At 42.2% G+C, this 15,736-nt stretch overlaps 1 protein-coding gene across 1 annotated transcript; it reads left to right on the top strand.

Annotated features, from left to right (window-relative positions):
* Positions 1-9,773: 9,773 nt before the first annotated feature.
* Positions 9,774-14,023, top strand: LOC111858979 (cysteine-rich protein 1). The gene is made up of 5 exons (XM_023841242.2): positions 9,774-9,969; positions 11,974-12,068; positions 12,429-12,486; positions 13,313-13,365; positions 13,779-14,023. The coding sequence occupies exons 1-4, from the start codon at positions 9,930-9,932 to the stop codon at positions 13,351-13,353; spliced, it is 234 nt and encodes a 77-aa protein (XP_023697010.1). The 5' UTR covers positions 9,774-9,929; the 3' UTR covers positions 13,354-13,365; positions 13,779-14,023.
* Positions 14,024-15,736: the final 1,713 nt, after the last annotated feature.

Here is a 15,736-nt window from a genome sequence, read left to right as displayed (position 1 = left end):
ACGACGCAAGCTGCAATCAATTACTACTACAGAACATTCTTCTAATTTCCAATTATCCTTACATAGTTATTTCGTGTCTCCACTTCACCACAGTCTTCCTGCACATCAGCACGGCTCATAAGAGCAATAGACTGTGTTGACCTTCAAGAAAAACAGAAACAAAGGGTACCTTTGATCACCATAATCTCCCCACAGCTGTAAGAGATTTATCTCAGATATGAATTCCTCAGTGGTCTGAGGGAGTTCTGGTTTGAACTCACTAGTCCCCGTTCCTCAATGCTCAAGGATCTTTGGGGAAATGGTCTCATTTGTCTTTCCCTGCATCTGGAGGGCGGTGCAGTGTTTTGTAGAGTCGGTTTCCATAGAGACACAAAATTCACAGACAAGCTGCATTCCAGTCTATTTCTGTTTTTAAGCACTGGGCAGGAATGCTACATGAAAAAGCGGGAGTGCCCGGCTCTTGAGTGATTTTATAAAGTTAACTGCAAGGGGTGATTGAAGTTAAGCACCTGCAGATATCAGTCACGTGCTGTCTTGTGCATTGCTGTTGATATGGAAATATTGGCAGCAGCAAACACTGTTATACAAATGAAGCATACAGAGTGATCTCGTCTGACTTGTGCAGGTAAATGTCTGCATAGTGAAAAACATCCTCTCCCAAAGGCATCAATACAATGTGTGCCAGTGAAAATATTCAGCCAGTGAGAGTCAGCCAGCTATCAGTGATAATTGTAGCCAGGTTAAACCAATTTTTAGTGGCTAATTAAGAGCTAAGGTGAAATGATTAAGAGTGTAATAAGGCATTAATGATATAAATACCACACGCCCTTACAGATCCAATAAATGAAGAGCTTTCGTTCCCAAGAAGCACTCTGGCAGTCAAAACTTGTGCAGCTGTGAGTGAACCAATAAAATCATACTAGGGCCATTTTAAAGTCATGTTGGTGGAAATGAATAGAAGTTGTACATGCAGGAAAAAGCAGGTGAGAGATCTCCAGCACACTGTGAGCTTACAAGTAAATGATTTATGTAGTGTTAATGTAACCAAAATTTTGGCCAACGTGCAAAAAATTAACAACTCCATGGCAGGCAAATGCCTGGAAACAAATCAGAGGGGGTCCTGCGATTTCTGACAGGTGCTGTGACTGAGAGGTGTTTACATCAAGGCAGCTGGGCCTGCAGTGGTCTCCAGCTGTGTTTGTACTCTCACTGCAGCACTGGACAGGAGGTTCACAACAAGTACCAGCACTGTCGCATGTCTGATGATCATCAAACCGAAGGGGGGTGGACACCAAAAATTCATTCATTTTTTCCCTTTAATCTTATTGGTAACACTTTACTTGACGGGGCACAAATAATATAACATTATACTATTAAATTTGTATTAATTAACCACCACAAATGAAGTCTTTGTTACATATTGATCTCATATTTGCTCATCATTAATGAATCATCCCAAGCAGTTACTGTATTTGTTACTATATCTGTTAATTCTGTGAACCTTTGTGAAGGAACTACTGAAAGAACAAGTAATGAATAGCAGAAATGAAATACTGATGTCATATTCGTTCATCATATGAATCATGACATATCTTTTATCTCAATTAACAACTATTTTTGTTTATGATTTGTTCATAACTTATACTTCAGTAGTAAGTGAGTTACTAAGTATTTGTGCCCTGTCAAGTAAAGTGTTAGCAGTTTATTTCTCTACCAGTGTAACAACACTCCTGAACTGATAGAGATCCACTCTTAAAAACCCAACTTGTGTTAGTGTACCAGGCTCGCCACTGTCATGCTTCAACTAACAATAGATTTTTATAGATGGGAAGTTTTGTTCGGGCCACAAAACATTCCAGTTCTAGCATGGGAGTCCATGGGAGTAACACCTCAAGGAGGCATTTGTTGAAGATGCTCCTACACCTCACTAATTCTCCTCATTCGTTTCACTGCAGCCTTCATACTCCCAGACCTCCAAACCAGCATGAACAGCATCAGGTATCCAGTGGTTAATCTGCGGCCTTGTAACTGACTGGACCACCTCTCATGTTAGTATGCTAATTCTACTTCATGTATTTCAAGTTTTGGCATAGTTTAAAACCAGCATTATAATGCATGTGTATAACTATATTTCTCCAGCTTTTGCAGCGTACATTAGTTACATCCGCTTCTAAAATGGAATTGGAGCTCTAGATCTTATACACTATGGAAGTAAATCTCATACACTACAGAAGTTCTGGAAGAGTCTTGTAGCCTAATACATGGCTTGTTAGCTGCTTAATAGGTGCAGGCACTTAGACTATTTTCTAGGTCAGTTGTAATATCCTCACATCATGAGTAATGGCTGTGCAAACATTACTACATCATGATTACGTTCGAGTTGGAAATGATCCTAGTCCCGTTTTCTGTCTCACTCTTGTCTCGGTTGTGTTTTCAAAAATCTATTCTTATGTAGAATTTTTTTTTCCAAGAATAATAATTGTATTGATAACCAAGTCATGTAATCGATTTTTCAACAGCATGCCAAACATCACATTTCCTATGGAAAATTTAGGAACTACATTACATTTAGGAGACAATCAACGATGATGATTTCATACCATCAGACAATCTGACCATCTATACCATTTTTGTTTTTTCCACCTTGACCCGTATTTCGTAAGTGTGGACAATGTGTTATATGTCTGTAAGACACTCAAGCTTGGAGCTCATGTGAGGGTAAATCTCAGGGTGTTAAAAGTCCACGATCTACACAAAACTCTCAGCGGAATGCATCTCAGAACAGCCCCTTTGGGCGGAAAGATGCAATATGACATATGGATGAAAATGTTCCCATACTTACCCGTGTTTCTCTAAGAGCGTCTCCATCATTCAGATATATATTCCATATACATGGAAGCACCTGTTAGAGATAATGCAAGGTGACAGCTCATCCTTAGAACTTTGGCAGCAGCGAGATGAATCCGGAGGCACAGGAGTGAAAGTGTGCAAGGCGCTGAAAAGATTCTGCTGAACTTAGCTTGGATTAAGCAAAACATGTGCAGTACGAAGCAAGGTGAAGAAATATACCCCAAAGTGTACAAAAAATCCCTGCACATATGAGGGAATCAAACACTTTGCCAAGGTTCTTGCAAACGGACCCCCGGATGACCCTACTTCATAGGGAGAACACATCGTTCTATGTCTAGGCCATCATGTGCTTTGATGTAGACTCAGCACCAAATGGGGGCAACCATAACCACCTTCAGATTTTGACTAATGTGAAGGCGGCTGACCAAGTGGCAGTTGAAATTACCCCATAACACCTCTCCATGCGTCTCCATTACTAAGGCAATTTCCAGCCACGTCTCTCTACCTGCATCAGGATCACTAACAAGGATAAACAGACTCACCACTAAGGTTGATGACCTAGTCAGCGGCTCTTGACTGCCAATTAGGTGGGAATGTGGGCAAGAACCTGAACACTATGCTACAGCCAAACAGCCATGGTGGCCTGGAGCAACCTCCAGGAAAACTTAGACACTTTGAATGTTTCCATACCTTAAACGTAATGTTTGGTAAACATTTCTAAAATGAGAAATTGTTAGTGGGCTTGGCCCCACCATTCACCTGGGGCCAAACATAAATGAAAGACACAAGAGAAAGCAGGCCAAAGTCAAGGCACAGGTGGAGAGGAGACACCCCCATTGGGGACAGTGGGGCACTGTGCACAGGTAGCATGAAAACTGTGAGGAACGTGTGCTATTAATAGTGATGACTGAAGTATGTGTACCATTTCAAACCTTAAAGACTCAGAAACGGTAATTACCGGGGTCACAAGCTAACTGGAGAAGCCCAAAATATGAAGAAAAGAAAACAAGGACGTTCTCCCACTGTGGTGTAAAGCTGGATTTTCAGATACTACCTATGGAACCAGACTGTCCCAAACTTCACGATTACGTAATTCTAATACTTACAGAGGCCTGTGTGGCTTTCTGTTCTGGGTCAACCATTGTCATCACATCCTTCTACATATGCACATCTAAATCTGTCCCAACTTGACAACATTTACCTTCTCTCAGGGTTTGCATGGTTTCTTCCAGAATATTATTCCCCTACAGGTTGATTGCTGAATATATGTGTAAAGATCTGGCCTCCCTTCCAAGGTGTAGTTTGTCTTATCGGTAGTGTCTGCTCTGATATCCAATGTTATAACAGCTTCATTACTGCAGCCCAATTCTTGCAATTGCTTTATTCATATTAATTGGAATTATAACCCAATCAGAGGACTCAAGAGTTAGTAGGTTAAAATGTTTATTAATTTCAAGAAACATGTTCTGTGACCAAACACCTCAACCTGGACTGTCCATCCATCCTGGTCTCTGAGACCAACAGCCCCAACGCTGCTGGAAACAGGGAAGCAGAGAGACCTGGGCCATTGACTCCACAGCAGAGGACTGGAGAATCCAGACCAGGAATCAGGGGACACAAACCAGGACACAAACGTTTAAAACCCAAAGTCAAAAGAGCAGCGGCACAGCTCACCAGCTGTGGAATGCAGGGCACCTGGGATCATGGATCCCCTAAGAGACCAGCCGACTAGAAGCACAAAGCAAAACGCTGGCCAACAGGACCCATGACTCCCAAGCCACCCAAATCACTAAGCCAGTTCCCCCTGACAGCTGACAGGCACAAAGAAAAACCTACTCATGCAGCCCCCATAAAACAAACCTCTGACAGTCATCTGAGGCCTATGCTTCAAGAGCACTGCTCAGTGCTCTGCTGAATTAAGTTTGGGGTCTAACTGAACCAAGCCCACAGCAGGCTCAAGTACCTGATTAGTAAACCGGGGAGAGGTGTGACAAACAGTGGCTGTCGCTCCCTGGGACATTAACTTTCTGTCATTCTATTTCAATGGATAGCTTTTTGTAAGACCTCATTTTCCCCCCTATGTTTATAAACCCATAAATAACATGACAGAATGGTCATACTCTACCTGTTAAATGGAAATCAGACATCTAGACGTTTTTTTTTTAGCAGATACGTTTGTCTGAAGCTTGGAAAGGCTGAGGTCAGAGAGCATGGTCAGCCAGCTACCCAGGAACAGCTGAGATTAAAGGCCCCGGGGTAGTTTGATTACTTTGTTGGCTTCCCGATTCAGACATACAACCTTTCGGAGGCTGGCACAGATCCAAAACTATGGAACTACACACAGCCCTGACTGAAACAGATGCTGTGGTGTCATTTCATCATGAGCTACCAGGAATCTTCTGAAGACATCTGTAGCTACACGCCCATTTATCCGGAATAGTGGGGGTTCTAGCTCAGTTTCTGGTTTCTGGGACAGGGTCCAGGCCTCGCTCACAAATACAAAGCTATCCTGTGTCTGTGCCGACTAAATGCTTTTTCCATCTCGTTCTTCAGAGTAGACTACTCCCCCTTCCTAACTTTCATCATGCAACTCGTCATTCCACATCTTCCAAACAAGAGCTACATTCAGCTTTTTTTCTGTCTATATTTACTGGATGGATAAATCAATAAGGAGAGCAGTGCTGGTTCACGGCTTCACGCCTCTGCGGCTCGGGGTTCGTGTCCTGCCTCGAGTTGGCGCATGTGGAGTTTGCGTGTTCTTCCCGTGTCACGTGGGACTCCTCCAGGTACTCCCACGCCCTCCCACAGTCCAAAGACATGCAGCTGCCATCTCTAAATTGTCCATACTGTGTATGTGTATATGCCCTGTGGTGGACTAGCATCCTGTCCAGGGTGGACCCCAACTTTGGCATAAGCCCCAGGGTCAACGATATGGGTTTGGACGATGGATGGAATAAATCAAGACAAAACGGGATTTAAGTTGACCATTTAGAAGGATTAGAGTTAATTTTGGACTTGGGGTATTCCGTTCAAAAAGGGCACCACTCTAGCATATATCCCTTTTTAAGATCCTTGCCACTTAAAGCCCACAAAGAGGGTTTCTAATGAGGCTGAGCGTCACCACAGCTGCAGGCTAATTCCTGTGCTGCTGGACCGTGACCTTCTCCTCCCTTGCTGCTGCTTATTAAAGATTAACAAACTCACCCTCATCTCCGCTCCCCCTGTTTGCTCCTCCCCACCGTATAATGGAGTCCATATTAACAAACACTTTACACTTATAGAACATCGACCGAAGCACCTTGTTCTGCCACGACCCAAAAAAGCCAGGCCTTGTGTAAAACAATACCCTGCCATCTTATCCTATATCATCACAAACTTATATTCATGGCAATCATCAAGGCTTACAATCTCATACTTCTGAAATTGTGATAGCATCCCAGAATGCTTTGCAACAATTTGTTATGGCAGTTTGTTTCAAAAGGAGGATGAAGCACAGAAGGAATTAAGTGAAGAATATATGTGTCAGTTATGAATACAGGATGAAGGGATCGGTTCTCTGATTACATAACCAGCTGAAGCAACTGCTGGCTAATGTGTTATAATGAGCCTCCAGTCCACTGGCTCTGCCTGCCTCATCCCACTGCAGCAGGCCGACCGTGTTTGGAGTGGTTACCCAGCTATGCAATGACAGCGAGAATGGGACGAGAGCTTCCCAACCTCCCACCCAGCCAACTCACGCAAACAGAGCTTTGGTTCCAGACCGAAAAATGAAAGGTCCAACATGTGCCCTCAGGATCCAGTGCCAGCTCCCTCTGGGAAGGGAAAATCACAAAAAAGGAAAAGGTCAACGGCGTTCAAGAAAATCAGGCACTGGCGAAGGCAGAGCCTCCTAGACATACATTAGGGTTGCCAGGTCCTAGCTGAACACTCACCTAAGAACTGGAGCACATCAACTTCTGGATCCAGTACTTTAAAGAAATTATGGTTTACAAAACAGATCGGGAGGGTTTTAGATTCTATGAATATAGCATCTGGCTCAGCCTCATGGGACCTCTGCTGAAATCTGCGGTGGGGACAGAATCGGGGGGTTTAACTGATGTCAGGCCGTGAGCTTACATATTCAGTGGGTTTCATATGAGGATGACTGTATACCTACACTCATACAAGCGGTGAGGCGGCTTGCTGTGTACAGTAATCTGTCTGTTTAAGAAAGTTTAGCCTTTAGTTTAGCTATGGCCATACATGAGCTGAGGTTCTGGTGGAGATGCTCCAGAAACTTCCACAGACCACAGACAGGGAGAATGTCAATAAGACATTGAGTAATACTGGGATAGGCTATATTTGTCCTGTGACTCTAACAAAAATATAGTCTATTGATCCTCGATAATTATGTGGGAAGGTGCCAGGGCATTATTTCCTGGCTATTGAGAAACACCATATAATCTTCGTTCTGCATTAATGGGGAGGAGGGGTGTTGTCTCTGTTGTCTCAGCTGTTCAGTGTCCTTTGCATTGCTTGCTTTTGCCATTGATCTGTTGACATCCCTATGCTGACTAAGGATCTGGATATCTGCTCCCATCTTTGGGTATTTAATGAGTGTTTGCAGACTAACATCACTGTGAAGGATCATCCATCCATCCTCTGTAGCCACTCGTCCTATTCAGAGGAACACAGGTGTTTGGAGCCTATCTTGGTGGATATGGGAACAAAGCAGGGAACAACCCAGGATTGGTTGCCAACACACTGCATGACACACTGCATTGCATGAGGATCCAGAGGAAACACCATGATGACATGGAGAGAACATGCAAACTCCACACTCCAGCTATGAGGGAGACTTGAACTCAGGTCACAGAGGTGTAGTTTTTGTAGTTCAAAAAGGTTTTGAAACACTTCCAGTTTGGCATTTCTCAGAAGCCCAGCAAATGTCAAATGGGTAGGAGAATAAGGTCTGACTGGTAATCTATGAGTTGGCCATCAAGAATACAACAAACCCAGTATTACATAATAGAAGAGCAGGTGGAATGTCTCCACCAGCAGAATTTGATCACTTTGAAAACATGGCTTTAGATTAATGGAATAATAACTTAGTTCCAGAATTTCACAAAAATCGTTCTTGACATTCTCCCACCTTTTTTTTCCCAGAAGAAATCAAGAATTTTATTAGCTGACCAATGCTATTCCAGGGTTAAAACCGCCAACAAATGAAACTCACTAATAATTCTGGAGCCATAGCAACAAAACCAGGATCCCAAAAAAAAAGAGACTTTTGTATGATTCTCCTTGTATCGTTCAGATCTTCTCTCCAGCTTCCCTGTGTGTTTTCTCCTTTATAGGGCATATTCCTCAATCAGTGCTATTAGCAAAAGTAGCTATACAGCAAAAGCGGGAAAAAAATCATTGGACCAACAGGTTTGTTTTGTCATACTGGTTTATCAGCAAAGGAACATTTGACATTAATCCATCGCAAGAGCTGCGATTTTTGACACTGCTTGCTATTTGCAGTTATTGAGAAATCACTCAAGCCTTTCCTGTCTCCGTCTATTCCAGTGTCCAGAAAGCTGTTTTTGTGTCCTCCTACACTTTGTCACACAGACCTTGAGACAGCACACACATGGATGCAGGGTGAGTACTCAGGCACCCTAAAACCCCTCCCTCCATTACTTGTTTAATAGTTTGTTGAATAACTTCACTCCTTGTCAGTCTTTTGATACTCATACAATTATGTCAGACAAGCAGAGTGAGAATAAAAGGATAAAAGGAAGGCAGTGATACCTTATTAAGAAAGAATACCGCTTTTTTTAAAATTTAGAATGACATAGCAGCCCATACTATGTAATGGCCACAAAGTTATTTTGACGTGGTAGAAGAAACTACTGTGCTTTAGGAGCACAGATTGTGTTGGTTTCACCCAATCTCAACACTCCACTTGCCATCCCCAGCATAATTCAGTGGCTGTAAAACTCTCACACCTGTCTGTTCGCACCTGTCTGGAGGGAAAACCTGTTTATGCAGAATTACCTGCCCATTAGTGACTGATTTGCACCAGGCGTCTCGTTTAGGTGAATAATTCTCAGAATAATGAAAAATGAGGTTAACTGAACACCAGCGCACCCTAACCCTGTGGACTTTGAAGATCATAAATTCTTCCTCCTGAGGTTTTTTTTTATCTTTCTCTGCTCAGCCCTGTACTCTGAGTAATGATGTCACACCACCATGATTGTTATTTTCATGTGATCACACACCCCAAAATGATCCAGACTGATATTTAAATTTTCACTTAAGTATATTGCACATGAAGCAGACAACCCACTACAGTATCAGGCAGCCCCCCTTTTCCTCTGGGTTCAGAAGGGTCTTTCTTTTCTGTATTGAGCTGTTTTTGCGATTGTGGTCTTTCTGTTAGCCCTGACCAGTCTGGCCATTCTCCTCTGACTTCACTTAGCGACCAGGTGTTCTTAACAAATTAATTGCCACTTAGCTCATTTTTCTTGTTTATCGCGCCATTTTCTGTAAACTCCGTGGTCCATAAAAATCCCAGGAGGGATTTTCTGAGATACACTTTATGGAAATCACAGAACAAACAGGGGGATTTACTCTCACTGCAATGAATAATGTCTTATAAGTTTTAATATGACATAAAGTAATTATATTCATAACTCCATCCAATCTAAACTAATAAGCATATGACGCTGACCTATTTTTTGGCCGCTGTTATAGTTTTAGTTAAATATCTCTTACTTAGAAAATAGACATTTATCTCCTAGGGGCGTCCTCAAAAAGTTTATATTAAAAAGTTTCCAAACTTTTTCCAAAGTTCCACAATATAAAGAAAACGCGAGTACACGCACACACACACACACGCACACACACACACACACACAGAGTTTGGGTTTTCCTCTTGGTTCCTACTGACAGCCCATAGCGATAGCCTATAAATAAGTATTATCCCTCGCTCCGCACAGTCATTCTTAGAGTTTCGCTGGAGCCCCCGTAGTTACACAGGTTGCACTGACGAGTAGCTTCCTGTTCGTTTAAATCAAAGGAGAGCTTCTATCTCTTTGGAAAAGCATACAAACATGCCTAAGTGCCCCAAATGCGAAAAGGAAGTCTACTTTGGTAAGGTCATCTATATTTTCTACATTTTCTGTATGTATTTATCACATAAATAATATTTACACCATAGTAACTGATCGCATTTTATAATAATGCCTGAAATTTTGGCTACTATGCTTACTATGTCTTAAGTATATGTGGTTTAAATAAGCTTAAATACATTTATGAAAGAATCTGACTTATTTGCGTCGTAATAAAATTGCTTTACAAAAAACTTGTAAAAAAGCGCCCAAATTGTTGTGGGAACAATCATTAATGAATTGAAATCTACCTAGTGTCTACGGAGGATGAGTTTGATGGGTTTTGGAAACATCTGTCCTCTAGAGAAAAATGTAAATAAATAAAAATAAAATCATATAGATTTTATAATGCAACATATAAATGCAAAAGTTGCTCTTTTTCATTAGTTTGGAGCAGAATGCTGAATTTTTTTTTAATTATTGTTAGTAAGAAAATTCACCACCGCCTTTTTTCCGAAGTAAGGCGCGACATGCAGCTCTGCCGCTTCTTCGTTATCGCACCGTTTGCCAAGCAAAATTTCAAAGGTCTTTCCATCGTGAAAAGCAGTAAATCTCAAACACGTCTATTGTGACGGATATGAACACCTTTACGGCGATGCCGCAGGTAAATGACTTAAGATAGTCATTAATGAAGTCATCATCATAGTCGTCAAGATCTATAAGCCTTCTATCAAATGTCACCAAACCGAGATAAACGTGCAACTAACGCAGCCTCGCAGGATTTATTTATTAGATAGAACATTAATCCGGAGTTACTGGGTATGTTTAAACTTTCGGATCGTGTTGTCTTTTGATTCAGTGCAATACTAAAAACTGTCGTGGTACCTGATCCACTTTTGGAACCTGTTGATACACTGCGTAGTACCGGCAGAGGGCATTATGTACAGGTTCTAAATTCAGGTGAAGGGTAAAAACAGCACGGGAGATACTCAAACTCTGCTGCTGCTATTGGGGTGATCTCTATGTGTCACAAATTCCATCAGAGCAAGGGGATTGGGTGCGGGAAGGGCGTCAGCCTCTAGCCAAGGCATCTCCACAAATTTCTGGCTGTAAAAGCTGTATAACAGCATTGAACACATAAATCTTTCTAGCAGATGAGTTCATTCAGTCACCCACAGCTTATCCAGTAGAGGGTTGTAGGCGTAGATGAGTTGATTTTCAGTCAGCCAGAAAGTCTACGTGCTGCAAGCTGGAGGGAGCCTGGGGTGTCCCACCACGAAAAGCCGGGTGTCAGGGAGGGGAGGGCATGTCCAAGGTGTCCAGCCGTCAGTCTCTAGATTTCACTCAGATGTCCATGAAAACTGGTTATTCATTTACCAAGAGCTAATCGATGCTCCAGCTTATGAAGAGTTTAGCTGTGAGGACATCCAAGTCAAGACAAATTTATTGTACCTATAATGTTGCATAACATGAATTTCTTTAGTAACACACACACACACACACACACACACTATGTAACAGGAAAACTGAAAAATACTCTAGATAAATATGAATAGTTTTTTAAAATAAAATGTCAGATAACTGTAACCACATCATTAAACTAATATTGCGTTGCGTTTATCATTTTTACAGCCGGACATACCTTCTCTGGGCCTCTCCGCTGACCAGGGACCACACCCAGAAATATTGCACTGCATAAATGACAAACTGCACCACAAAGCCAAAAGACAGATGTAAAGAAGCCCTTTAACTTGCAGAGAGATTTCTAGGTCACACCATGCTTGTGTTTTCTGGGAATGGCTTTTAACTTTAATTAGATTTCTAAGTGCAATATTGAAGTGAAACATTAGAAGTTATGCGCTTTAGAAGAGGAAAGCCTGGTTCTGTAACCGCAGTGAGCCTGTAGATTACCATGCACTGTAGGAGGGCCGAATGCAGTGGATCAGGGAGGGACTACGCATGTGCCTGTCATGGTGATGGGGCTTATGCTCAAACCCCTGGTCTTTTTCTCTCTTTCTCACTTGCCCGCTCCCCCGTTATCCCTCAGCCGAGAGGGTAACCTCTCTGGGGAAGGACTGGCACAGACCGTGCCTGAAGTGCGAGAAATGCAACAAGACCCTGTCCGCTGGCTCGCACTCTGAGGTGGGTGACGGGGGAGGGGCCGCGCAATAAATCCTCAGACAGACGCCTTGCTGTTGACTCTCTTCAGCTGAGTGACAGGGTGACATCAGTGGTGGCCGTCGCCTTGTTTCACTCACCATGAAGGTGAAGGAATAGATGGTGGTCATCAGTCTCCTCAGTTTCTCTGCAGCAGACCCACTGGCTTGGAATATCAATTAAAAAGTTGACTTTGGAAAAAGGCCCATGTTTTAAGTATATTTGACAGTAGTACGTTATAAGCACTGTCACCCTCGGCTGGATAAGAGGCCATGGAAGATGGATGGATGGATGGATGGATGGAAAATAGAGCCTTCATGACATTTCAGTGTTGTTCTTTTCTAGCACAATGGAAAGCCTTACTGCAACAATCCTTGCTACGCTGCCCTTTTCGGACCCAAAGGTGAGTAATTACACTTTTACACATCTAGTAAAACAACACAACTGGAGGTGCAATGAGACCCACATTTGTGAGCTTAAACCTACCACATCCAGCTGGTATCATACACTGCACAGTGGTGCTGAAAGACCGATGGGATGGAACCACTGTTCTCTCCAAGAACAGACAGGAGGATGGAGTGTGACCTCATTACCTACCGTCATGAGGACAGACTGTGACAATGACATACCCGTGGCATAATTTTTTCCCATGATTTCGCATCTATAAATCTATTTGCTCCAAAACGGGGCATCCATCAGGACAGATAGGCTCTGTTGATAACCTGAATCTGCCCACAGATCCTGATCCTTGGTGGGTGTCTGTGTGATCCCCTTATTATTCCTATCATTGAAGCTACGGCCTGTTAGCCATTAGGGAAATCTCATGCGGCCAGTGTCCAGTTCAGTCACTGAACCATTTTAATGTGATTTATTTATTGACCAATGGGTGTCAACAAGGACAAGAGTTATGACCAATCCCACAGCACCCAGTTATCTTGAGCTGGGCCTATAGTTTTTTTTTTTTTTTTTGAGGTCTGACCATAAAAGGACTTTGGATATAAAATGTGTGGAAACATTATGTCACGGTAACAGTTGCTATGGTAACAGTTGCCACAGCGAGCTGGGCAGCCGTCACGTGTCCCCCAGACGGAAAGTCTGTTGCCTTAAAATCAGATTAGAAGACCTGCATTCTTCATTGGGGTGGCCCTTCCCACTCAATCCCAGGACATCTTGTGCCTTTCACACATGTGGCCATCTTGTGCGCTACTTAAGTCTTTTCCTTCCCACAGGATTTGGCCGAGGAGGAACTGAAAGCCACACATTCAAGTAAAGTGTAGCGATGGTGAGCATGATGAGCTTAACTGTAAAATGTGAAACGCTGTATGAAAACAAGGCAATGCTTAAGCAGATGTCCAAGTGCCTCCAGGAAGCCTCAATTATTGATAGGCTAACTTTACAGAGCCTTTTTTGCTTTTGGTAACTTTAAAAGAGCTTACATTTTTCTGCTCTCAACTTTATCCACATGCATACAACATCATGCAGGTCTAAGTTAACCTTTGTCCAGCAGTATTGTCTGGGGTGTGAATTTTCTCCGAACAGACAAATATAAAACAGCCTGAAAGGCAGTGTAATTGCACAGGAAATCGGCAATGAAGGACAAATGTTGCTCCTCCAGATTTGCTTCCTTCCTGTACAGACACTTGGTACACAACGTTGTGACATTAACGTTGATGGAAGGTTTTTTTCTTCCTGCAGATTACCTTGGAGAGACTGGATTATTTGAAACTGACAGAAGGCAGCATTCAAGCAAATCCAAACCTCAAACTAAATGTCCTCCTTTTTGGAAGCCCACTACCTTATATTAATATGAAATAATGGCTTCAAGCGTTCCAAACGTGTCCCGATATTTCAGGATAGTTTCTCTGAGCTTCGCACCTATAGCCAAATTTCCATTATTTTATTTTATTCTTTTGAATAAAACATCAGTCTTGAATTTCGAATGGTTCCTCTTAAACTCTTTCCTCTTACTTACTAACCTGTTCGTTCGAGCCAAAGTACAGCTGTCCAGCCTGTCGCTGCGACATCCAACAGAGACTGCTGATGTAGACGTATTGTCTTTATTCACGTATTGTCATCTGGTAGTTTGGGCTGATTGGCTAAGGTCCCCCTCTGTAATCAGCCCAGTTAGTCTGGTTCTAGGTTTGATATTTCCCTGAAATGAAACAGAGCAGTCGCCCAATGGAATGCTCCTTGGCAGTTCTCCGGGGTGAAAAGACACACAACATTGATGCTTTGTTACGTTTTTTAAAACAGATGGAAATGAGACTTCTCCCTTTTAGTATTTCCAAAAGGCAGAAGGACAATAGAAGCCCAAAACAGATCCGGTCATACATCAACGGTGATATAATTCATATCACAGCTGCTTTAAGAATTGAGAAAAGAAAGATTTCATTTTCACCATAGGCGGCGAAATTTTGTGGCATTTTCTTTAGCTGCGGTTCCTACTGCCGGAACTTACGGTTATTCAGTCAATGGCTAGAAACATAATTAATTCCAGAAATCATTTTATAGTAACAGGGAAACAGTTTCTCTCATTGTAGGAGTCTGATTCCAATTTCATTGTTTTTTATATACTGAGTAGAGAATGACAGACTCCTTCACACATATTTTACGATTATAGCAAACTGTTTCGCTTAGGTTGTTCCTGGATAAGGTACCTATTTTCACCCAGTCACAGGACTTTAAAATCAGTTTATGCAGTTAGTCATAAAAGTGAATATAAGCACTTAACAGGAATAATTTAAGTATGGATACAACTTCAGAATAAAATCCGCGAAAACAATAATAATCTAAAAGGGTGGTATATGGGTAAAGTGTTTTTTCTCTGAAGAGAGGATGTAGTTTAGTTTTACTAGCTGTAACCCTTGATTTAGCTAAATTATGTTTCCCTTAAGGGCTTGGTACTTCCCCGTTTCCTCTTCCTGTTTTATTTTCCTCTAAAGAATGCATAACATTCATTCCGGTATTAGCTGTTGTCTTTGGACAGTGGACGTCATGGTAACAGACCAAAACAAGGCCCAACAGAACAGATGATCACACAGCCCTCTCACTGTCCCGGTGCCAGCCTGGGAAAGGTCCCGGCTGCCATAAGGCACTGCCATGCCAACCGTCAGCATGTAAAACTCAGCGCTTTCCTTCATTTATATGGAAACTCCATGTTAATGTGCCGAGTGCAATTTTCACTGCAAACCAATGCCAAAATACAACCAAATGCAGGTAATCTCACAGCCTATCAGAATAAGATGAGCACAAGAATCTTTTTTGCATTTCTTATTTTATATAATTTAGAGAAACTGGGGAAACCACTGGCCATTGGGATATTTAAATACATAAATGTAACATTTTACATACAAGAAGCTTAATGATAAAAAGCCTATTTAAATGCAGCAGTAATGTAATTCAAAGGATTGAATCCTATTTCCTTAAGCCTATTCAGTTCAGCATTATCACCCACTCAAAAGCAGTAACATGGTACCATAAAACTGAACGCATTGATCCTGTCACAAGCCCTGCAAATTCTACTGACAATGTGCACTGCACTATATAACTGTGAGCCAGGCTGACATTTCAGAACATTTTGCAGAAATTGGCCATCTGCCTTGTTTCTGCAGCAAGGCAGCTGTGTGTCCTAAGAGTGGAGCAGATGGGCAAAC

Source organism: Paramormyrops kingsleyae, chromosome 19, assembly GCF_048594095.1.
Source record: "Paramormyrops kingsleyae isolate MSU_618 chromosome 19, PKINGS_0.4, whole genome shotgun sequence".
NCBI lineage: Eukaryota > Metazoa > Chordata > Actinopteri > Osteoglossiformes > Mormyridae > Paramormyrops > Paramormyrops kingsleyae.
Note: the sequence above shows the minus strand (reverse complement) of the source record. Positions and strands in the feature narration are given on the sequence as shown.